We start from the raw sequence: 21429 nt of genomic DNA, 5'->3' as shown, positions 1-21429 counted from the left end.
TCTGCTGGGAGCCTGGTCGTCTCCTCCTCCCTTCCTTCCCACGAACAGGCCAGCGCAGCCGCCCGATGGGGGGTCCCGGTGAACTTCTGCCCTGTCCCGAGGACAGCTCTTCCCTCACACCTGGCCCAGCCCTGGCACAAGGCGCTGCGGAGAAATGACGCCTGCTGCCAGGAAAGGGCATGAGGTCAGGTGACAGCTTCGCCCTTCACTGGCCACACGGAGAATACTTAACCTCTTCCAATCTCGGTTCTCTCATCTCTAAAGCGGGATCAACAACGCCATAAATACATATCTATCAACATTTGAATCTAAAAATCAGAATAAACAAGCAAGCAGCCTAATGAGCCAAAATAAGCTGATGAATGAAACAGAACCAGAGGCATGGAAACCTGGGACAGGCTGAAGACTCTCAGAGAGAAGGGGAGGGGTGGGTGGGAGGAGACTAACCAAAGAACACGTATGCATTACCTATGACGCGGACGATAGGGCAGTGAAGGCCAGGCGGGCGGGAACCAGGTGGAGCAGGCAATGGGGTGGGGAGAGGGGAGGGAGACCTCTGCAATACTCTCAACAATAAAGATTTTTTTAAAAATCATAAAAAGAAGTAAAAATGTAGCGACATCAATACTCTACAAAAAAGGATCCACCCCTGGTTCCCATTCTGACAGCAATTCAAGCAGCCTGTGCGTGACTCACGCCCAGCACAGAAAAATAAGGCAGCCGCCTGCACCCCCAAAATGTTCCTTCTGAGACACCCCCCAAGCCTCTGCCTATCTTCTCCCTGGCAAGCCACACGGAGACTTAAAGCTACACCATGGTGTGGGCCCTTTTGTGTGAGGACCTGTCACCAGGAGGTCCCCCATTAAACGGCCTGAGTGGCCCTAGCCTAGGGGTGTCGAACTCAATCAGAGAAGGGGCCAAAATCTAAAATCCAGCCTAAATCGCGGGCCGAATGGTTTACTGAACAGTCATAAACTGACAATGTCATAAACTGACAGCGGACTGCAGTGATGAAAGCGCGGTGCGGGCCACATTGCAAGTCCTGGCGGGCTGGATTTGGCCCGCGGGCCTTGTGTTTGACACATGTGCGGCCTAGCCGGTTGCTCCATGGTTAGAGCGTTCGCCCTTGTACTTAAAGTCTCAGGTTTGATTCCAATCAAGAGCACGTACGTACCCCCGTTGCAGGCTCCACCCCTGGTCCAGGTGTGTACAGGAGGCCGCCAATCGATGTGTCTCTCTCACATCCATGTTTCTCTCTGTCTCTACCTCTCCCTTCCACTCTCTCTAAAAATCAATGGGAAAAATATCCTTGGGGGAGGGTTAATAACAACGACCATCGGCCGGGGTGTGTCTGGGTGCAGAGACCCGCGCTCTCCCGCCGCCCTTCGTTACCTGGTTCATGATCTCTGCGAATTGCGGGAGCTTGCTCAGCTCCACGAGGTTCAGCCAGGTCATGTCGAGGATCCAGCGGAAGGGCTTGGGAGGGCAGGCCTTCAGGTCCAGGGCTGCGCCGCCTGGGGGAGGGGGCCGGGGAACCAGCTCAGCTCCGGCTCCATTTTTTCAAAACGCGCCCCCTCCCCTCAGATCATAAAAATGAGATAACAGTATTACAGGAAAATATGGGGAAACTGGAAAATAGTCACATTACAGAAAATGTGGTGGTTATCCTTTGTGCGTTCATTTCCTTTATGTCTTCCTGTTTTATTTACTGATTTGTACTGTCTCACCACATGCAGATGGTGGCAATTCCTTGTCAATTTTCTCTGCAAAGAATTGTTCCCAGGTGGTTGTGGTTGTTTGCCTTTTTATTGTGATTTAACAGTCTGCAATATACCATTTTGCTACCAATGAATAGGCTGATCATCCCATGTGTGATTTTAAAAATCACTTCCAAGTCATCACTCCTCCACAAGTTTCATATTCAATACTACGAGTATTTGTTGCCAGGTCAAAAAGATGGGGAGATGGAGATATTGACATAGTACAGCTGTGGGGTTTTAAGGGAGTAACTAATGATCAAATCATTCATTCATTCAAAAAATACTTAGGTGTTCCCTGTGTACCTGGCCCATTCCAGGCACCGGGAGTGAAGCAGAGAAAATGAGCAAGGCCCTGGCCTCACAGCATGTGGACAGCAGCGTTGGGTGGTGTTTTGAAGCCCATCACAAGTCAACAAGCATCCCCAACGTGACCATCTCCCACCCAGTCGCGTGACTCCTGTTACAATTGCAAATCCCTCTGCTGCATATCTTTAGTAATGTTTTTATCATAATAATTCCAGCTCTGTTTTTAATTCAGATTATGCAAAAACGGTGATTCAGCAGCTTTCAAATCCCATTATCCTGAAGAGCTCCTGGAATCCTTCCACTTCATAATGGACACTTGGGCAAAAAAGGGGCTGGGGGGGGTGGGGGGAGCACAGGGCTCTGCTCCCCCGCCAGCACCTTCCTGAGATGGTGAATGAGCTGAAGTGCCCCTCCATGCACGGCCCTGTGATCCACCCCCCCCGGGGCAGTGATTCTGAGGCCGCCACGCCTTTAGCCCGGCACCTTCCTCTCCGCCCGCCCTGTGCGGCTGCAGAGGGAGGAGGCCTTCCGGGCTCCGGTGCTGCTGACACCGAGTTCACTGGGGAAGCAGCCACTGCAGTCGGCTGCGGGCCTAAGGGCCTCTGCTCCTCTGACCCAGGGACTGGCCCTCCTTTTCTTCTCCGCTGTTTCCAAAACAGTGTGCTCAGGGACCGTAAGCCTCCGAGGCACCGGCAGAGGCCGTGGAGGCTGCAGCAGTGTTTCAGGCGCGTGCACCCCAACTCACCAGACAGCCTCTCCCCGGCACCCACTCTAACACACCGAGCTGCAAAGACGCGGACAGAGCTCAGGAGCTCAGCCTCTGCCTCCTCTCCCGCCACAAGGTGTCACAACGGAGTCTCCGGGACGGGTGCTGTGGAGGTTAAGTGCACGTTTGTGTGCAGAAAGCTTAGGACAGTCTGGGTCCGCAGAGGCAGCCAGGCAGTCGTTAGCTGTGGCTGTGACGTTCACTGTCTGACTTGGAACTCAGGTGCAGGCCAACCCGGAAGGCAAGGGCGCACGCCCTAACGTGGCTTTTGTCCGTGGGTCACAGCAAAAGAAAGATGACGCCTTTCTGAAGGAGCTGGGCGGGGAGAGCAGTCCACCCGTTCCTCTCTGAGGCAGGACTGCCCCTGCCACCCGCTGCCCGCTTCACCGTGCCTGACACTGTCCGTTGGAACAGAAAGTCAAGGGCACCTTCCAGACACTGAAGAAAGCGAGTCGGAGTGGAGGCAGAGGGACGGTCCTCCCGGGGAAGCCAGACAGACACTTGTGCTGTGGCCAATGAGTCTTCCTTCCCCCCGCCCCCTGTAAGCACTGAGTTCAAATGATTTTTAAAAAATTAATGATCTAAGGACCGTAAGTGCTCACCTTGTAAAAACCATGAAAAACAAAGCCACGCCACCTTTAAAAAAATAATTTGGTCACTATGTAAGCCCATTCAAAGCTAATACAAACTGCACAGTAAGCCAGCTTTGGGTTGTTTTTAAAAAAAACACAAAAAACACAAAACCTCTTTTACTGCTGAGCTGACTGTGCTTTTGCTAATCAACTGACCAGACAATCCCAAATCCATCTTCCTACAGCACCGCTCTGTCCCGGGCTTCCCGCTCGGAAAGCAGACAATGGCTCCCCGTTGCCCACTAAGGCGCCCACACTCCTCACTCCGGCTCTGCTGGCCTGTGCAGCCCCCTCTCCCCGCTCCCAGCTGATGCAAAGGGCACAGCTGTGTTCTCTCCACAGCCCCGGTGTGCAGCCTTCTTGTTGTTTTTCTGTGTCAAATCTAATTCTCCTCACAGATTCCTTCCCCGCTGTGTTCCTGTGTTTCGCAGCCCCCGCTGATTTACATGCTTAGTCTCCCAGAATCCCGTCTGTCTCAGGTAAGAGCCGGGTTTGGCTGGTTGGCTGGGTGGGGAGAGGTTGCAGGGGGGTGATTGTGTCAGGACAGGGAGGGGCCTCAGATTGGGGCGCCCCCTCTCGTCTCTACCAGGCTGGGACCCCGCACCGTCTCCCTGAGCACACCCTGTGTGACCTGCAGGCGCAGGGGCTGTCACCCACAGGGATGGGGCCTGTCTCCGGTCAGAGGTCCCTGCTCTGCAGCTGCCTGGTTTGGGCCCCAGGCCTCTGGTGTGCACCAGCCTCTCCACACTCCATGCCCACACCCCGCTGCCAAACTTCCCGAGGATCCGTCGCCACTCCCTCACAGCGCTGCCCGCCCGGCAGCCCCTGTGCTGGCGCGGCTCCGCGCAGAGCATCCTCCTCTCCCCACCCCACCTCCCTCTTCCTCCGACTCCTCCGTCCTTCCTCGGCCCATAGAACAGGGGGCAGGGCTCCCACGTCTTTCTATGTCAGAGCTGTCCCCTTTTCAGAGTCGCACTGGCAACAGAGCCAGCTCACAAACGAGGAAACATCCAAAAGTGTATTTCCCATCCCGCTTGTACCCGCAGACGGGAGGCTGTCCTCCGCGGGAGGCCATTTGCTCCCACTGCTGCCTAGGTCCCCCCCTCCCCCGCCGCTCCTCCCCTCCCCCCCCCCCCGCTGCCCCTTCCCCTCTCCTTCCCCTCTGCCCCTTCCCCTCTGCCCCTACCCCTCTGCCCCTTCCCCCCCCCCCCGCTGCTCCTTCCCCTCTCCTCTCCCCGCCCCTCCCCCTCTGCCCCTACCCCTCTGCCCCTTCCCCCCCCCCCCGCTGCTCCTTTCCCTCTCCTCTCCCCACCCCTCCCCCTCTGCCCCTTCCCCCCGCTGCTCCTTCCCGTCTCCTCTCCCCGCCCCTCCCCCTCTGCCCCTTCCCCTCTGCCCCTTCCCCCCGCTGCCCCTTCCCCTCTCCTTCCCCTCTGCCCCTTCCCCTCTGCCCCTACCCCTCTGCCCCTTCCCCCCCCCCCCGCTGCTCCTTCCCCTCTCCTCTCCCCGCCCCTCCCCCTCTGCCCCTACCCCTCTGCCCCTTCCCCCCCCCCCCCGCTGCTCCTTTCCCTCTCCTCTCCCCACCCCTCCCCCTCTGCCCCTTCCCCTCTGCCCCTTCCCCCCCCCCCGCTGCTCCTTCCCGTCTCCTCTCCCCGCCCCTCCCCCTCTGCCCCTTCCCCTCTGCCCCTTCCCCCCCCCCCCCCGCTGCTCCTTCCCCTCTCCTCTCCCCGCCCCTCCCCCTCTGCTCCTTCCCCTCTGCCCCTTCCCCCCCCCCCCCCCCCCCCGCTGCTCCTTCCCCTCTCCTCTCCCCGCCCCTCCCCCTCTGCCCCTTCCCCTCTGCCCCTTCCCCCCGCTGCCCCTTCTCCCCTGCCCCTTCCCCACTGCCCAGGGGCTCCAAACCCCAAGGCTGTGGCCCTAGGCAAGTGAGAGCCTCAGGGTGACTGGACGAGTCAGAGCAGCTTTCTAGGCCTGGTAAATTCAGGCGCGTTTTATTTAAATGTCACAGAGACCACCCCTGTGGATGGACGCTCCTCTTAGGAGCCCGCCCGTCTCTCCAGGGCCTTGTCCTTCCCCGGGGCCCACTGCCCCCTGTGGTCGCTCTGAGATCACACCGCTAGGCAGGGGTAGACCTGCTCGTTTCCTGGTTCCAGCCCTGCGCACGCCTTAGGTACCACGTGGTCTCTAAACTCCTACATGCAGTTCAGACTCCAGCTCCTCCAGGCGGACCAGCCTTAGACAAAACATGAACCCCAGGACATATTCTCATTTCCTTTGAGCTCCAAGAACTACAAAGTCAAAGAAGACATTTCAGTGAGTCCGCAGAACCTTTTACAACGTCTCTTATCCGGTAACCTGTCCTGGGCCGAGGAGGAAACTAACTGAAGAACAAGGGTAGAGAAGCTAGGCATGGCTCCTGCCTGCTAGCGTCAGCTGGACGATGAGGATACAGCGCATCACGTCCCTGCGCCTTGCAGCGTGAACTCGGAAACACTCTGCATTTTCCTCCCGGGTGGCCTCTGCTGATCCACAGCCTTGGTTGTTATTTCTACGCCCAACGTGGCCGCTGTCTGACTTCTCGCCTGTCTGGCCTGCCGTCTGCCTGCCGATGTCTCAAATCCCATGTCTGCGTAGCCGCCAGGAGTTAGATGTGGCCACATGTCTCGCTTTGGCTGATGAAAGATGAGCGTTAAGTGACATGTGCCACTTATGGGGTACCTTTTAAGGGCCAGGACACAATTTGCCACATCCCGTCCCTCTGCCTAGTAATTAGGGAGGCAGCTAGGATTCCTGGGTGACGGTAACAGGCATGCTGGAGCGAGAGTGGAGGAGAAGTAAACCTTGGCTGTGTTGACATTTGGGGGCTGTTCTTATGCCGACTGAAAATTAGGCCCCAAACTCACACTCATTGTGCCCCAACTCCGACACTCCTACACTGGCTCCTCTTTCAACCAGGAAATCTCTGCACAGACCGGAACCTCGGCTCTGACAGCTCTCCTGGCTCCGGTCCAGTGCATGTCCCTGCTATGACCCCTCACCTGTTTCCTCCCTTCTACTCCCATCGCCTTCCCCGCAGGCTGCGGCCCGGGGGGTTATAACAGACCCCTCGATCCTCTGCTCTCCAGCCTACCCGTCTGCCCGAGTGACCTTCCCGAGAACAAGGAAAGGTTCCGACAGACCACAGCACCACCCCCAAGGCACCTGGCTGCCCACCAGATCAAGAACACCCTTCCTCTAGGTTCCCAGTTCACACACTCCACGCGCTTCCTTCTCACGCTTCTGTCTCTACCGTCAGGAGCCACCCAAACGCCACTTTCTTTTTTAGGAGGGTGGGGAGGAGCAGCGAGAACACGATTTATTAAACTATATACAAGCGCAAAACCATCAAGAAAAGATTGACACATTTCCCCATGCGTCAAATAACCTGAAAAGTTCCTGACGGACCCTGCAGAGGCGTGTTTTCCGCAGAGCTTTTCTGACCTCACCAAGCGCACGTAACCTCTCCCTCCTTTTAGACCCAACACGTTGCTCTTAGCTCTCTTATCACACTCGGGCGATCCAGCCTTGTTTTGCAATTATTTTATCCCCTATGTGAGACTGTCATCTCCCTTAAAACAACATCTGCTTTATCTTTGTATCCCAAACACTAGCATGCTGGGCGTGCATAGCACTTGTTTCGCTGAATTGAATGAAAACACTTTTGTCTTAGTTATTATACTTTAACACGGAGATAAGCCCTGAAGGGAATTAACTTCAAGTAGAAGCCATCACATCCCAGCCTGAGGAACCGCCCTCCTGCAAGGAACGCTCACCGCCAGCTGCCCTTCCCCACCCTCAGCATCCGGGTCTCCCAACCGCGGGCAACAGTGGCCAGCCTTCATTTAATCACATCACTGAGGGTCATGGCGGTAACACGGGCCCGAAGGACGCTACCTTGAGTAACCAGAGCACAATGGATGGAAACCAAAAACAAAGGGGCATAAAGAGCTTCACTTTCTTGACAGCATAACTGCTCCAATGTGCTGTAAAAATCAGTGTACAGCCACCAAAGAGCACAGCGAACGCGATATCCTTTCCGTCACATCCATCGCCCATGCCCTTCACCTTTGATGAGAGCCTGGAACTCGCGGTGCTTCACCGTTCCTCTCTGGAGGTCGATCTTCAAGGTCATGAGGAGCACAAAGAGGAACTTGTGGTTTTCGTACAGGCCTCGGACAGAGTATGTGAAAACCTCGTACGTCAGGTACTCGATGATATTTGTGATTCTCTTTTGAGGGAGCGGAGACTTCTCAGACCTGCAATACATTTTAAAAATCAAAGGAGCAGGAATACCAAACAGAAACGTTTAAGTCGCTGCTCTGGCGGGAAGGTCGCAAGGCCCACCTGGCCATGGACTGGTCAAACAGCTTCAAGAACTGGGCCAGGGAGGTCTGGTACATGATGTTCACCATGCTCATCTCCGTGATGAGGAAGTAGAGAATGCTCCCGCGGGTGGCCGCCGGCCGGAACTCCTCCTGAGCCAGGTTGATCTTGACCTCCGTTTCCGCGGCCACGTGTAGCTTTTCGCTCACTTCAGCGGCCGTCAGCTTGGTGGTCCGGAGGACACCGATGAGAGATTCGTCGTCTACCAAGGAGCCTGAAAAACAAACAGGAAGAGTGTGGGAGCTGCAGAACACTGACGGGGAAGCTGGAAAGCCAGGTGCATCCGTTCAGGAATCTCCCCGTTAATGTCCAACCCCGCTCCTTCAGAGCCCAGAGGGCTTCTAGTCTACCTACCACGCGCTGCCTGAATCCTGCAAACATTCCTGCAAGGCCTGCCTCCCTCGCTGCCTAGAAGTCTGCATCCCCAGGGGCCTCCGCCGTCCCCACCATCCTCACCCTGATGGCGCCCTGCAGTGTCATGAGCTCGCCAGCCCGTCCAGCTGGGCTCCCTGCGGACCCGTATGCTGCGCCCCGGGGTTGCAGGTGAGCGGTGCACTCTCACCGCTGCTTCAGAGAGCGAGCGGCCCTGCCACTGGTGGGCGTGTCTCACCAGGAGAAAAACTCTAACTTTATCTTTCCCCTTCCTTATTGTTTCTAATAGATAGAACAAGTTTGTGACATTTGATTTTAAGGCATGGAAGACACTTTAGCCATGCTGAGCTACTGGCTGTGATGTCTGCAAACAGCAGTGCTCGGGCCTAGCCAAGCATTTAGGGCGGGGCCTGAGCTGCCCGAGGGGGCGGAGCTGCTGATGCACTAGGTCCCCTGATGGAGTCTGACCTGCGGTTAACCTCACAGGAAAGAGACCCTGACCCAGCACACCCTTGGCCCGGTCAGGAGAAGAGCACTCAGCCGTCTTTCTGATATTTAGAATCCCCAGAGGAACCAAGTGGTGGGAGAACGCACTGCACCAAGAGACAGACAGTGCAATTAAGGCGGAAAATAGGACTCCCCTTGAGGTCACCTGGAAGGTGATGCTGGAGACGGTTGTGAGCGAAATGCATAGTGTTCTTCTGGGAGGTTAAGATTTTTTTTTTTTTTAATCCAAGGATTAAAGTGCTGTTCAGAAGTATTCATCATTAAACTTCTAATTAATGGTAGAATTTACAAGGCATTAAGCTGCCTACTTCAGAACACTGTAGTGTTTCTTGATTTTATTTCGTTGGGATAAGATATGTTTACACATTCAGAGAGAACACATCCCCAAATCCAGGGGTGGTGCGATGATCTGACTGCCCAGACAGCACCTGACTTCTAAGTGGGAAGTCAAGTCAAACTGAGAGTAAGCTGGGTCCTCGCTGGTTCGGCTCAGTGGATAGAGCGTCAGCCTATGAACCTGGATTGTAAATTCAGTCCCCAGCCCACCCTGGTTGGGGCATTGACCTCTCACATCAATGTTTCTCTCTGTCTCTTTCCCTCCCTTTCACTCTCTCTAAAAAATAATGGAAAAATATCCTCAGGTAAGGATTAACAACAAGAACAAAAAAAAAAAGGGGTGAGAGCGGGGGTTGTGAAACCCATTTGGCTCAGTGGATAGAGCATCAGCCTGAGGACTGAAAGGTCCCAGGTTCGATTCCGGTCAAGAGCATGTACCTTGGTTGCGGGCACATTCCCAGTAGGGGGTGTGCAGGAGGCAGCTGATTGATGATGTTTCTAACTCTCTATCCCTCTCTCTTCCTCTCTGTAAAAAAATCAATAAAATATATTTTTAAAATAATAATAATAAAAAGGGATGCGGTAAACTGGGCCTTGGGTGCTGAAGTGCCTCCACCACAGATTACACACCTCAGAGCCCACTGCGGTGATTACATTTCAACGCCAACTGAAAGAGTGAATCTAAAAAAAAAAAAAATAGATGGAGCCCATTAGTTTCCTTTGGGCAGGCAAATTAGCCTATTATGAGTTACCTAGCTCTCCCGGGAGCTCTTCCTTTCCTCAGGAGAGAGCAATTATATCAAGAAAACGGTTATTCTCAAATGCTCAGGCCTTGTTTGCTAATTCAGTAATCAGATTCCCTGCCGTCCCTCTTTAGTGTCTACAGGGAAATTGGCTCGCTTGTCTTTGCATTGATAACTATTTCCTAACATCTGTCATCACGGGCCGCTGAGAAGAGGATACAAGAGATCCTTCTTCAGAATCCATTATTTGATTATGTCTTGATAACACAATACCTTTTGTGGCACTTAATTTGTAGAGGAGGTTATCTTCCAGTTCTTTCATCTTCCGCTTATTGAAAGTCACGTCCTCCAAAAGCTTAACCCTCTCAGATTCCAGCTCCTGTTATTAAGAAACACAAAACAGCCCCAGAATGTTACCAGTTGTTGCCATAAATCCAATTTACCAGTGTTTATTACAAACTTTTAAAAGTTTAACCCAAAATGCCTTTTGCATGGCAAGGAATGGCTACCATTAGTCAAACCTATTTTTCCATATTTTTGTTTCTCTAGAGAGTTTTGTGTTTTGTTTTGTTTTTAAGTATGCTCAGTAGCATTAGGTTTCCATAGCACTTACACAGCATGCATGCGATTACCTTGCTAAAATAATTTTGCCCAATTATCTGCAGCTGTCTTTCCAGCTCCCCGTTTATTTAAATTAGAGCATCCCATTCTCTTGGCCCTGCTTCCACATTGCCTCTGGGAGAAATGTTAACTTTATTTGCAGTCAGAAGTGGTAGAAACAGAGGCATTGATTAATACCAAGAAACCACCAGGGAACCCAAGCCAAAGTGTGCTCTTCGCTTGGGACCTGCCTGTAGGAACTCCGGGCACCTGGTTTGGCGTAGCCAGTTGCCAATACAAATCCATTTTCCACTATTTTGCTCCTTCTACAAGAGGGGCTAGATTGGATGTTCAGGAGGTATATTTTTCATACATAAATGATGTGTTTTTTAAAATTATATTTTGAAAATTTTCCAGCTTTCAGAAAAGTTGCAAGACTGGTACAATGAGCTCTCACAAACCCATTACTTAGGTTCACCAAATAACATTTTGCTTTCTCACTCTTTCTCTCTATATAATATTTATTATCATCATTGCTGAACCATTTGCTAATGTTATCCTTTACACCTAAGATCTTCAGCAAATCTCCTAAGATCCAAGACATTCTCTTACATAACTATAGTGCAATTTTCAAACACAGAAACTTAACGTGGATATAATGCTCTTGCTAAACACAGAGTAAACAGAAATAGTCTCAATAACATTCTTGATAGCGCTTTCTTCTGATTTTATGCAGACTCACAACTTGTACTCAGAACTGTGTTTTTCAACTACTTCGTTGAGAGGAAGTGTCTTGAAAAACTGCTTCAGAAATTCCTCCATGTTCAGAAGGTCTTGCTAAACCAACCCATCAGTCAAGAGCCACAGCACAGCAGCCATCTGCATACCTCCCAGGATCCCCATCTCGATTGGAGCCATACATCTAATGGGCAGGAACTTGTCCTGTTCATTCTTGTATTCGTGGCAGCACGTATAATATCTCAAGGCTTTGCAGAGATTGGACTCAACACCCAATAAATATTTGTTAAGTTGAAATCTGCTGAATTTAGTCATCAACTTTATTTTGCATCCGGGGAAACTGAGCATCCAGAAATATTAACTCCAAAGAGCATTTCAATATAATGCGCATAGCTAGCTAGCTACTGTCAGAGAAAGGCCCAACAGCCTTGTCCTTCAACTCCGCGACCAGTGTGTACAGCGTATAACAGCACTCCCTACCGCAGTGTGCGATAAGGTGGCAATGAAGAGCCGAGGAGCCGGCTGTGTTTGCAGGGGAATAGCTCATGTATTGTTTTCATTGGGAGACTCACCCCTGGGTGGCAGTGTAGGAATACGTGGACAACGTGAATGCTGTTAGCTTCCCTTTCAGTAAGATACAGAAACACAAGCATCACGGGGCAGTGGATGCTCATGAGCTTTGCAGCATGACCTGTAACGTTTATCTACGAGGTCTGGCAGGGTGGAGAGCCTGTGTGCTCTCACAGGTTAAGACCCTGTTCTCTCTGGTCTCCATTTGTTCGCCTGTAAAATGGGTTTCAGAGCAGGCGGTTAGGAGGGTTCACATTATGGTCAGGAGGTCTCCTGCAGACTAAGTATGCATTTTGTTTCTCCAGCAAGCCTCATGTGAACACCTCAGCACATCTCCGGAAGAGGAAGCTCGGGCCTAGAAGAACGGGTATAAGCGCTCTGGGACATGGAGGGGCCCGCCTGACAGAAGCTAGTGCAGCCTCCATGGGGGATCTGGACCATCGGGGAATCATCCTGGGACCGACAGTACCAGGCAGACCACAAAGGAAGGGCTAGTTTTTACCAGTTGACACCACGAGGCCTTAAGAAGAGATGGAGACCATGAGTGGAGGGGCCCATGCTCTCTCTGCCTGGCTGTGGAAGTGGAATGGATTCTCTTTCTGGATTGCATAAGCCCTGGGTTGTTTGCTGTTAATTAGGATCAAACGAGCATGCAAGCTGGGACTGTGGCCTTCCCTCCACCAGACAGGTTGCCCTTCCAGGCCTGTGCCAAGTGACCATCTCTATGAATGAGGGAGGATTTCACTTCTCCTTTCACTGTCTCTCTATTTCTTTGTGGTCAATGTCATTCCTCCTTCTGTTTTTGTATGTCTTTCCTCTCTGTTTGTGTCCATCTGTTCGGATCTCTTGCCTTTTTTCCTTTCCTTGTCTTGTCTTCTTCTGCTAGCTTCTCACCCTCCCATTTTATGCCTCTCTACTCTTTCTATTTCTAACCTTGCCTTTCCCCTGAACCCTTACTACTAAAATTAGTTATATTTGTGCAAATATATTTTATATCTGCAGATACATAAAATTATACGTTGTGCATAACATTTAACAGTTTCTGACATTTATCTTAACAATTAGTTTAATCTTGTGTCAACCTCTTAGAACCACCCCATCTTAAGTTGTTCTTTGTTTTATTAGTACTCTCAATTATACTTAAAGTAGAGGCCTGGTGCACTAAATTCATGCAGGGGAGGGTGGTAGGAGGTCCCTCATCCCAGCCTGCATCCTCTCACAATCCAGGACTGCTAGCTCCTAACCGCTCACCGGCCTGCCTGTCTGATTGCCCTAACTGCTTCTGCCTGCCAGCCTGATAATCCCCTAACCACTCCCCTGCCAGCCTAATTGAGACCTAACAGACCTCCCCTGAGGGCCTGGTCGCCCCCAACTGCCCTACCCCAACTGCCCTCCCCTGCTGGCCTGATCGTCCCCAATTGTCCTCTCTTGCCGGTCATCTCGTGATGGTATCGTGTGAGGGCATGACACCACCTAGGCTTTTATTATATAGGATACATTCCCTTTTTAGTGAAAATTTCACTTAATTAAAATAAAGGTATGGCTTCCTATATTATTAGATTACTAGTGGCCTGGTACACGAAATTCATGCATGGGGGGTGGGGGAGAGGAAGGCGGGAGCACGAGGGGGGTTGTCCTTCATCCAGGCCTGCATCCTCTCCAATCTGGGACCCTCTCAGGGGATGTCCAACTGATTGGGCCTAAACTGGCAGTCAGACACCCCTCTCGCAATCCAGGACTGCTGGCTCCTAACCATTCACCTGCCTGCCTGCCTGATTGCCCCTAACCACTCTGCATGCTGGCCTTCTTGCCCCCAACTGCCCCCTACCCCCGCCAGCCTGCTCGTCCCCAACTATCCCCCCTGTGCCAGCTTGCTCTACCCCAATTTCCCTCCCCTCTGGCCTGATCACCCCTAACCGCCTCTCACCTCTGCCTCAGCCCCCCCCCACGATGGCTTTGTCTGGAAGGACATCCAGAAGATACCCTGGTCTAATTAGCATATTACCCTTTTATTAGTATAGATTAGATTGTAGAGGTTGAAACAACTACAGTGATGATAATACTCATTCAGAGCAATTTCTTTTTCTCCAGGATCATTATTTTATCAAAATTTTCAGTTATAAACAAGATCATCCATTCACAGAACTATAGAGGTGTAAGTCAACATACCCGAAGGTTTAAAGTCAGATGTAGGAAGTGAAAATAAGGGTGTGAGTGAGTGTGTGTGTGTGTGTGTGTGTGTGAGTCTGAAGCTGGAGGAGAGGTGAGTTATGTTACTTTTCTGACAGGACTTGAGACTACAAAACAAATATTTATGTTAACAAAGGTAAACAGGATATACTTAATCTTTTTTGTCCATAGACTTAACAATTTCCCAATAAAGTACAAACATTTATTATATAATAGTTTAAAAGTTCTTTACCTTGAGAAATTATTACCTGTTTCTCTGTTAGAATTACTCTCCTTAATAACTGATTCTCAAGTCCTTTCATTGTAACAGTGAAATCAATGACTGATGTTTTAGCATTGATCTCGGGGGTAAAGGCAGGGTTCGGTAACTTTGTAGTAATATAAAGTTTAAATGAATCCATGATATCACATTCTTTATCACCGACTTTCACCTACATCAATGCAAATATAAAGTTTAAAAAAGCTTAGAGGACAGGACTAGGACTATGGGTTCAGTTTAAGAAATACTTTACCGGAGGCTAATGCTGTGAAACTTGAAGGAACTGCAAAAGGAAGTTGTGAAATTTTACTCATTGATCTTAAAGAATAAAGCCTATCCCTTTAGAATAAGTTACATCTGTGGTCCTGCTTGGAGATGTTTTTAGCCAGAACACCAAGCAAATTCAATGAAAAATTTATACAAGACAAACGTTGAATAAAGAAAAACTCATTCAAAGACTTGACTGTGTTTTCCACTTGAGAAAATTGTTTCCTGCTATGGAAATGTGTCGTGTTTATAGAATATATAATTTTTCCTTCCATTTCACAGTCATATCTGAAGCACATTTAACAACGGAAAGGTTTAACAAAATTTTCAAAGAAAAAACATGTCAACATATTTTTCCCACTTAACAACAGAAAGGGTTAATAACATTTCCCAAGAAGAAAAATGCCAATATAATTTTCCAGAAAGATGACATTTATCTTAAACACTACACTCTGCAGTGTATTGAAAAACAACAGGTTTTGCTGTCTAAAAATTAGGTGGAGCCCTGGCTGGTTTGGCTCAGTGGATAGAGTATCAGTCCCAGGCCTGAAGGGTCCTGGGTTAATTCCAGTCATTGGTTGCAGGCTTGATACCAGGTCCTGGTCATGCAAGAGGCAACCAATGAATGTTTCTCTCTCACCGCGATGTTTCTCTCTCTGTGTCTCTCCCCTACCCTTCCACTCTCTCTTAAAAAAAAAAAAAAAAAAAAAAAAAATCAATGGAAAAATATTCCCAGGTGAGGATTAACAACAATAAAGTCCGGTGGAATTTATAACATTTCTAAATAACTTAGATTTTAATCATAATCCACATGCGAGGGGACTAGCACATTCTCAGGCAGCTAGAATTCTTGACACTGCAGTTAAGAATTGGGGTCTTTTAAAGGACTTCCAGGAATGGTGAGTCTGCAACCTCCTTGGCATATTAAACATGGCAATAAAAGAATTCACATTATGAAGAACTATTTTTCTATATATCTCTTTGTTTATTGAGAAATTTTTTTTAATTTCAAATTTTATTCACTGATATTCATAAAATTAAGTTGTCCAAATTAAAAAAATATTTTTTTCAACCAGAAAGGCTGTCATTCATCAAAAAATAAAAACCTGAAGAAGCCTAAAAGTAGAGAATGATCAATGAAAAAAGAAACAGACTGAAAACAATTACAATAAAAAATCAGGAACACAATTCCATAGCTCTCAGCAAAGTCCATGAATTTAGACTGAACGTTAATAGAGAAACGAACAAATAAATGTCCATAGACTTTATTAAAATGCCATTTTCTCCAATGAAATACAGGTTTTATTGTATAGATGTATATATGGCTTACAAAAAGAATTTTATTGGAGTTGCTAAAATGCATATAATAATATCTTATTATTATGACTAGACAATGTCTCTCCTTAATATATTATTTAGTTTCAGTGAAATGGATACTCTTACCAAGAAACTGCCCCCCCCATATCTGTTATAAATAATATATACACATCTATATTTTAATATTTTTCATTGATTTCAGAGAGGAAGGGAGAAGCAGAAAAAGAGACAGAAACATCAATGATGAGAGAGAATCATTGATCAGCTGCCTCCTACATGCCCCACACATTAAGAATCGAGCCCACAACCCAGGCACATGTCCTGACCAGGAATCCAACCATGACCCCCTGGGTCATAGGTTGACGCTCAACCACTGAACCACACCAGCAGGGCTACACTATATATTTTTAAAGGAAACACTGAGCATGAGTTTGGAAATTATTTTTTCCAGAATACCAAATACTTGAAAGAAATTGCCTTTACTGCTATGCTCAAAAAGATAAGTAGATGTCACCATTACCCTTTTCTTTCTTGTTTTTGCAAAGCTCACCTTGAAAGCGGTGCCTGATTTAATGAAATTCTTTTCTAACACATTATCCAGGGCCGGGTCCAGCTCTTCACGAATGTCCTCGATGAGCAGGGGTCGGCCCAAGGAAAGGCTGTCCTCCAAGTGTGTGCGGAAATACTTATGGTTCAGCGACGTCACCTAAACAGGAAGAGCTCATTACTCTACAAATGGCACAGGAACGTGCCTCTTCCTCGGTGGAAATCCAGAGCTGACTAGGAATTGTGAGGGCTATTTGGGGAGCCTTGTTTATGAAAATAAAAGGAGCAAACATAATTTTCAAAGCGCGGTGAGCCGTGGCCTGCAGAAGTCCTGGGTGTGTAACGGGCTCTCTGTGATGGAAAGAGGAGGAGGAGGGGTGCTCCTCAGATGCAGAGAAGTCTTTGCGAAGGTAGCGTTGGATGTGGACTTTGAGATATTTCAGATTTTTGTCTGGGATGTAAGGGAAGAGGGCAGTGGGTTGGAGAGAGACACCCTCATTAGGAGAAAGAGCACAAGCAAAAATGTGGATCCAGGAGGCTTAGAACAGTGTCTGGGAAACAATGAACAGTCCATATGGGAAGCTGAATTGAAATATCAATGGTGATGAGATTCCCCCAGGGAGATAGGAGGGCTGGAATCCTGCCCCTCGCCCCTTCACTACCTGAAAATGAACACGTGATTAGACACCACCTCCAACACTGGACCCTCGGATGCTCTGTAGGACCAAGGGCCCGAGCGAGGTGAGGCAAGTGACCCAAACCACAAGTTCTTTGGCTGCTTTCCTGATCCAGGGCCCAGGATGGAAACCACATCCATCCTCTGCCACAGAGCCAGGCCAGTGGACAGAGAGGGGAGAGGGCAACCACGGGAGAGCACAAGAGAGAAAATTGCTAAGGCTTTGCCCTAATCCCTGTTACAAAACCAAAAGGTGTAAGTTAGCAAACAATTGCAGAGATGACAACTATGACTGGCAGATTCCACGGAAATTTGGGGGAAATTTCATGACTTCAAGATTACAGTCCCCTGCGCCCAATGGAACCCACCTGCAGGTCATTTTCTTTTTCCTTTGATTTGATCCAAGTTTTGCCTTGAGTTTGTGGATCTATGAGGAGTGGGTATCTGGTGGCCTTCGTCACGATAATGCCGTTCTGAATCGAGAGGTCATCTCCTGGCAGGCCCTGCAGTCCCCACTCGCCAATCTGAATAACAGGAAGTGGACATGGATGTTCGAAGGAGAATGAGAATGCTTTCATGAGTAGATAAAAGCACCACCATATAAAAGAATTTAAAATCGGGGCATATATTTTTCCACTGAGAATGTGCAACAGGTACCCAGAATAAAAAAACCTAAACTTGTAAATGTGAACCAAGTAATATTAAATTTTTTTAAATGGAATAAATAAATCCTCTCTTTCATGATGCAAAACTAGGTTTAGTGGGGTCCGGGGTTGCTTAGCTGGAGGGAGAGAAGTCAGGAGAGACAAGATATTATATTGTCTCATCAATGACATTAAAAAATATATATATTTCTTTTCCAAAATCAGAGGGAATTGCCAGCCTGCCTCCACGTGTCCATAAAATCACCTGAGATCCAATGAACCAACCAGCCTCCGCCTTCACAGGCCGTAATTAATAAAGACTACCCTGGCCCGCTCGGCCTCACCAGTGACCCGCTATATTCAACACCTGATCTAGTCCCTGACAGGACCGCGTCAACATTGTTTGAATTGGAAAGACGAATTTTTCATTTTTAAGTAGAGATAACATGAAATTCATAGCATGGCGTCTCTAGGGCAACCGGGGAGCATATCCACAGATCAGAAAAGCCGCTCATGAATACAAATGGCCTGGGAGGCATGTGCTGCCCCAGGAGCCCCGCAAGAGGCACTGGTAATTGGCAGGGGCGTCAACGCCCCCACGAGGGAGGCTGGGAAATAGGTCACACTGTTCCTCAGTGACACAGAACGAGCTACTAGTAAGGGATTGCTAATGGCCAAGAGAAGGTTAATGGCAGTGCTCGGGGCCAGGCTAATGTCTGCCCTGGCCCAAGATGTTCGCAAGAGCGCGTGGTTCAGTAGGAAGGTGTAAGCACTGACGGGCTGTAAAGAGAGCTCAGTGTCAGCCTGCCTGTTACTCACCAATGGCCTTTAGTTCCCAGCAGTGCAACTGGCACTCATTGGAAAGGAGCATTTCTTAAAATGCAGAGTAACTTTTATACAACAAAGAAGCTCCATTTTTGGAGCTCGTAAGCATTTTCAAACAATCTTTTCAATTAAATGAAAACAACAACAACAAAGTAGGTGTACCGTGACTTCTTAGTAAGAAAGGAGACTGAAATTCAGATAACGTGATGAGGACAGAAAGGCTTACTGTGGGAGGATCCACCAGCATGGAAATGAGGTTCAGGTTCTCGCTGAAAGGAATCTTCCGTGCCCTCAGCTCCAGCTCCCACTGCTCTTTCAGCAGATAGTTCCGAAATATCTGGTTGAAAGGACCGAGGTAGGAGAGGAATCCGGTGCACAGCAGGATGTCGCCCACGAGTCTGTGGAGGAGGAAACACAGACCCTCCACAGTGTAAGGAGTGGGAGAGCCATAGTGCAGTTTGGCTTGTTACTTTGTGAGCCCCTTCTTTGCTCCCCACATTTGGAGGCCACAGGTGGAGAGAGGGAGCACTAAGGAGCAACAGGGGCCTTACGCGGGGAAGGTCAGGGAGCGAGACAGAGGGAAGTAGCCTGTGCCCCCCCGCCCCCCCGCGGGTCCTGTTCAGAATCAGTCTTGGGAGACTACTTCTCCTTTCTCACCCCCTGCCTGCTTCCTGAGTACACGACGCCAAGAATAGACAAATGGAGCAGCCTACAGATTGTTCTGGCAAACTCGAACCGTTTCAGCAGCACCCACTACAGGAAACCCACACTGCCAAGCCAGGATGGAGATGACAGGTGCTTCACAAAAGGTGCTTCCCTCTCTGTTTCACAGAGAGCGAGGAACGTAAGCTGCAAGCACTTTCTCAGACGGAGGGATTCGGGATGGGAGAGGGCATGCGGGAGAAAGCTCTTCAAAAGACACGGGTTTTATGTTCTCGAGTCACAAAGAGGTGCCGTTTGTGGACAGCGGGTATAACAAAGACGGCGATGCATACCTGTTAATCTGAGCCTTGAACTCTTTGCTTTGCTGAGTCCATCGGATCTTCTCTCCGCTCAGCCCGTCGATGAGGGTGGAGGCTGCCTGCATCTTTTTCCGGCACATGTCGGCGTCGTTGAGCAGATCCTGCGTTCAACGGGAAGAAGGTTCCAAGAACTTCTTAAATCCCTGAGTTAAATGTTCATTATATTCACACGTGAAATACGTGAGGGAATCCCTTAATGTGTAAAATAATATAATCTAAGAGTACAGTGTAAGGGAAAACTTACATGTTAAATTCTGGTAATTTATTCAGTATATAGTCACTTTACATTATTAAAGGTCAAGTAAAGCAATTTTGTAAGCCAGAATACAAATCACATCAATTAAAATATTATTTCTATGGGGGGAATGGGAGGATAAGGACACATATGTAATACCTCAATCAATAAAGAAAAATTTTTAAATGAAATAAATAGCATTTCTATTAAATATTTTCAAAATAAAATATAGTGTTTTAAAAGACTTGAATTTAATAATAATCTGAGTTCTTTGCAATTAAGCAAGATTTCCCCCCAGAAAATTTCTGCACAACAGTCATGTGCTGCAGGCAGCTTGCATCCGCTCACAAGAGCCAATTGTTAAAGTTGTAGGGAATGTGTGCTGGTGTTCAACAGCCGGTATTAAAAATTAAATTATATAAACTTATAACTAAACAAATCATATTAAAAGAAAAGGTAACGAATAACCAAAATCCATCACCTCCTAATTACTAACTGCGTCTCAGCGTTACCTCGTTGAGTTACTACCATGTTTTCCCGAAAATAAAACATCCTCCGAAAATAAGACCTACTTTTAGGTTTCCTTCTGAGTGAAATATAAGGCATCCCCTGAAAATAAGGCCTCGTAGGCTCTGTCTCTGAATGAAAATTAATTTACCGTAAACTGGTCGCTAGGGCCATCCCAACTGGCATCTAGCAACCAGTGATGTTACATGGAGTCCTGACGTCACTGCTGTGTGAAGGCGGAGCAGAGGTCGGAGTGAGTGGTGAGCACGGGGCAGGAGAGAGGAGGAGACTTTCGCAGATGCGTGTAGAAGAACAGGAGGATTAGAGCGGACGGGACACGGCGAATGTGGTGAGTTATGGTCTGTCTCTGGTGACACTACCTGATGCTCTCGGTCACCCTCATGATGACTGAAGGTTCTCAGTCAGTGGCAGACCCTGCTCCAGCCCAGATCCAGGCCCCAGCAAGCCCAGTGACAGTCCCCAGGCAGGCCCCAGGGGGTAAATATCTGATAAAGGGGTAGGGGGGATGTCTGGTGAAGGTGTTCAGTGGCACAGGGGTGGGGGCAGGGGAGATCACTTAAAATGACAAAGGAGGATCAGAGAGGGCAATCAAAATGACACAGGAGGATCAAAAAGGGTTACTAAAATGGTAATCCCCCCTCTGATTCTCCTGTGCCTTTTTGATTCCCCCCTCTGATCCCCCCTGTGTCATTTTAAGTGACCCCCCCCCCCACCTTGATACCCCAATTCCTTTTTCTTTTTGCGAAATGAGTGCAGAAAGAAAAAGCTACTCGGTGGAGTACAAGAAAGGAATTGTGGAAGACTCTTGGGGCCAAAATCTTACCACTTTCTACAAAGAGAAGATGTTGAGTATCTGATTGGTCCGAAAATGGCGAGCAGAGTATGATAACCTCATTGAACAAGTGGACAAGGGAAATGCTAAAAAGCACAAGTGTGGATCAGGTTGGCAACCATTATTTTCCGAGCTGGAAGACCTGATCTGTGAATGGGTTGTTGAGAGGAGAACAGAGGCTTTGGTTGTGAATAGGGCTCAGATTCAAGAATTTGCCCTTCCAATGACACCACAGTTTGACATAGCCCCCGAAGACTTCAAAGCATCACAACACTGGCTGGATAATTTCCTTCAGCGAAATGAACTGTCTTTAAGAAGATCTACAACATTGTTTAGGTTGGA

At 48.8% G+C, this 21429-nt stretch overlaps 1 protein-coding gene across 1 annotated transcript in view; it reads right to left on the bottom strand.

Moving 5' to 3' along the window:
• The window catches only part of DNAH8 (dynein axonemal heavy chain 8), a 255491-nt gene that overhangs the window by 64971 nt on the left and 169091 nt on the right, over positions 1-21429 (bottom strand). The window contains exons 68-76 of the mRNA XM_084889523.1: positions 19466-19593; positions 18697-18868; positions 17370-17525; positions 16330-16485; positions 14185-14367; positions 10112-10217; positions 7842-8094; positions 7563-7753; positions 1393-1514 (exon numbers count right to left, since the gene is read on the bottom strand). Of these exons, the coding sequence (XP_084745649.1) occupies positions 1393-1514; positions 7563-7753; positions 7842-8094; positions 10112-10217; positions 14185-14367; positions 16330-16485; positions 17370-17525; positions 18697-18868; positions 19466-19593 (1467 nt within the window). The remainder of the gene's footprint in view (positions 1-1392; positions 1515-7562; positions 7754-7841; positions 8095-10111; positions 10218-14184; positions 14368-16329; positions 16486-17369; positions 17526-18696; positions 18869-19465; positions 19594-21429) is intronic.

Source organism: Pipistrellus hanaki (assembly GCF_964339955.1).
Source record: "Pipistrellus hanaki genome assembly, chromosome: 7".
NCBI classification, from domain to species: domain Eukaryota; kingdom Metazoa; phylum Chordata; class Mammalia; order Chiroptera; family Vespertilionidae; genus Pipistrellus; species Pipistrellus hanaki.
This window is presented reverse-complemented; position numbering and strand designations above follow the sequence as displayed.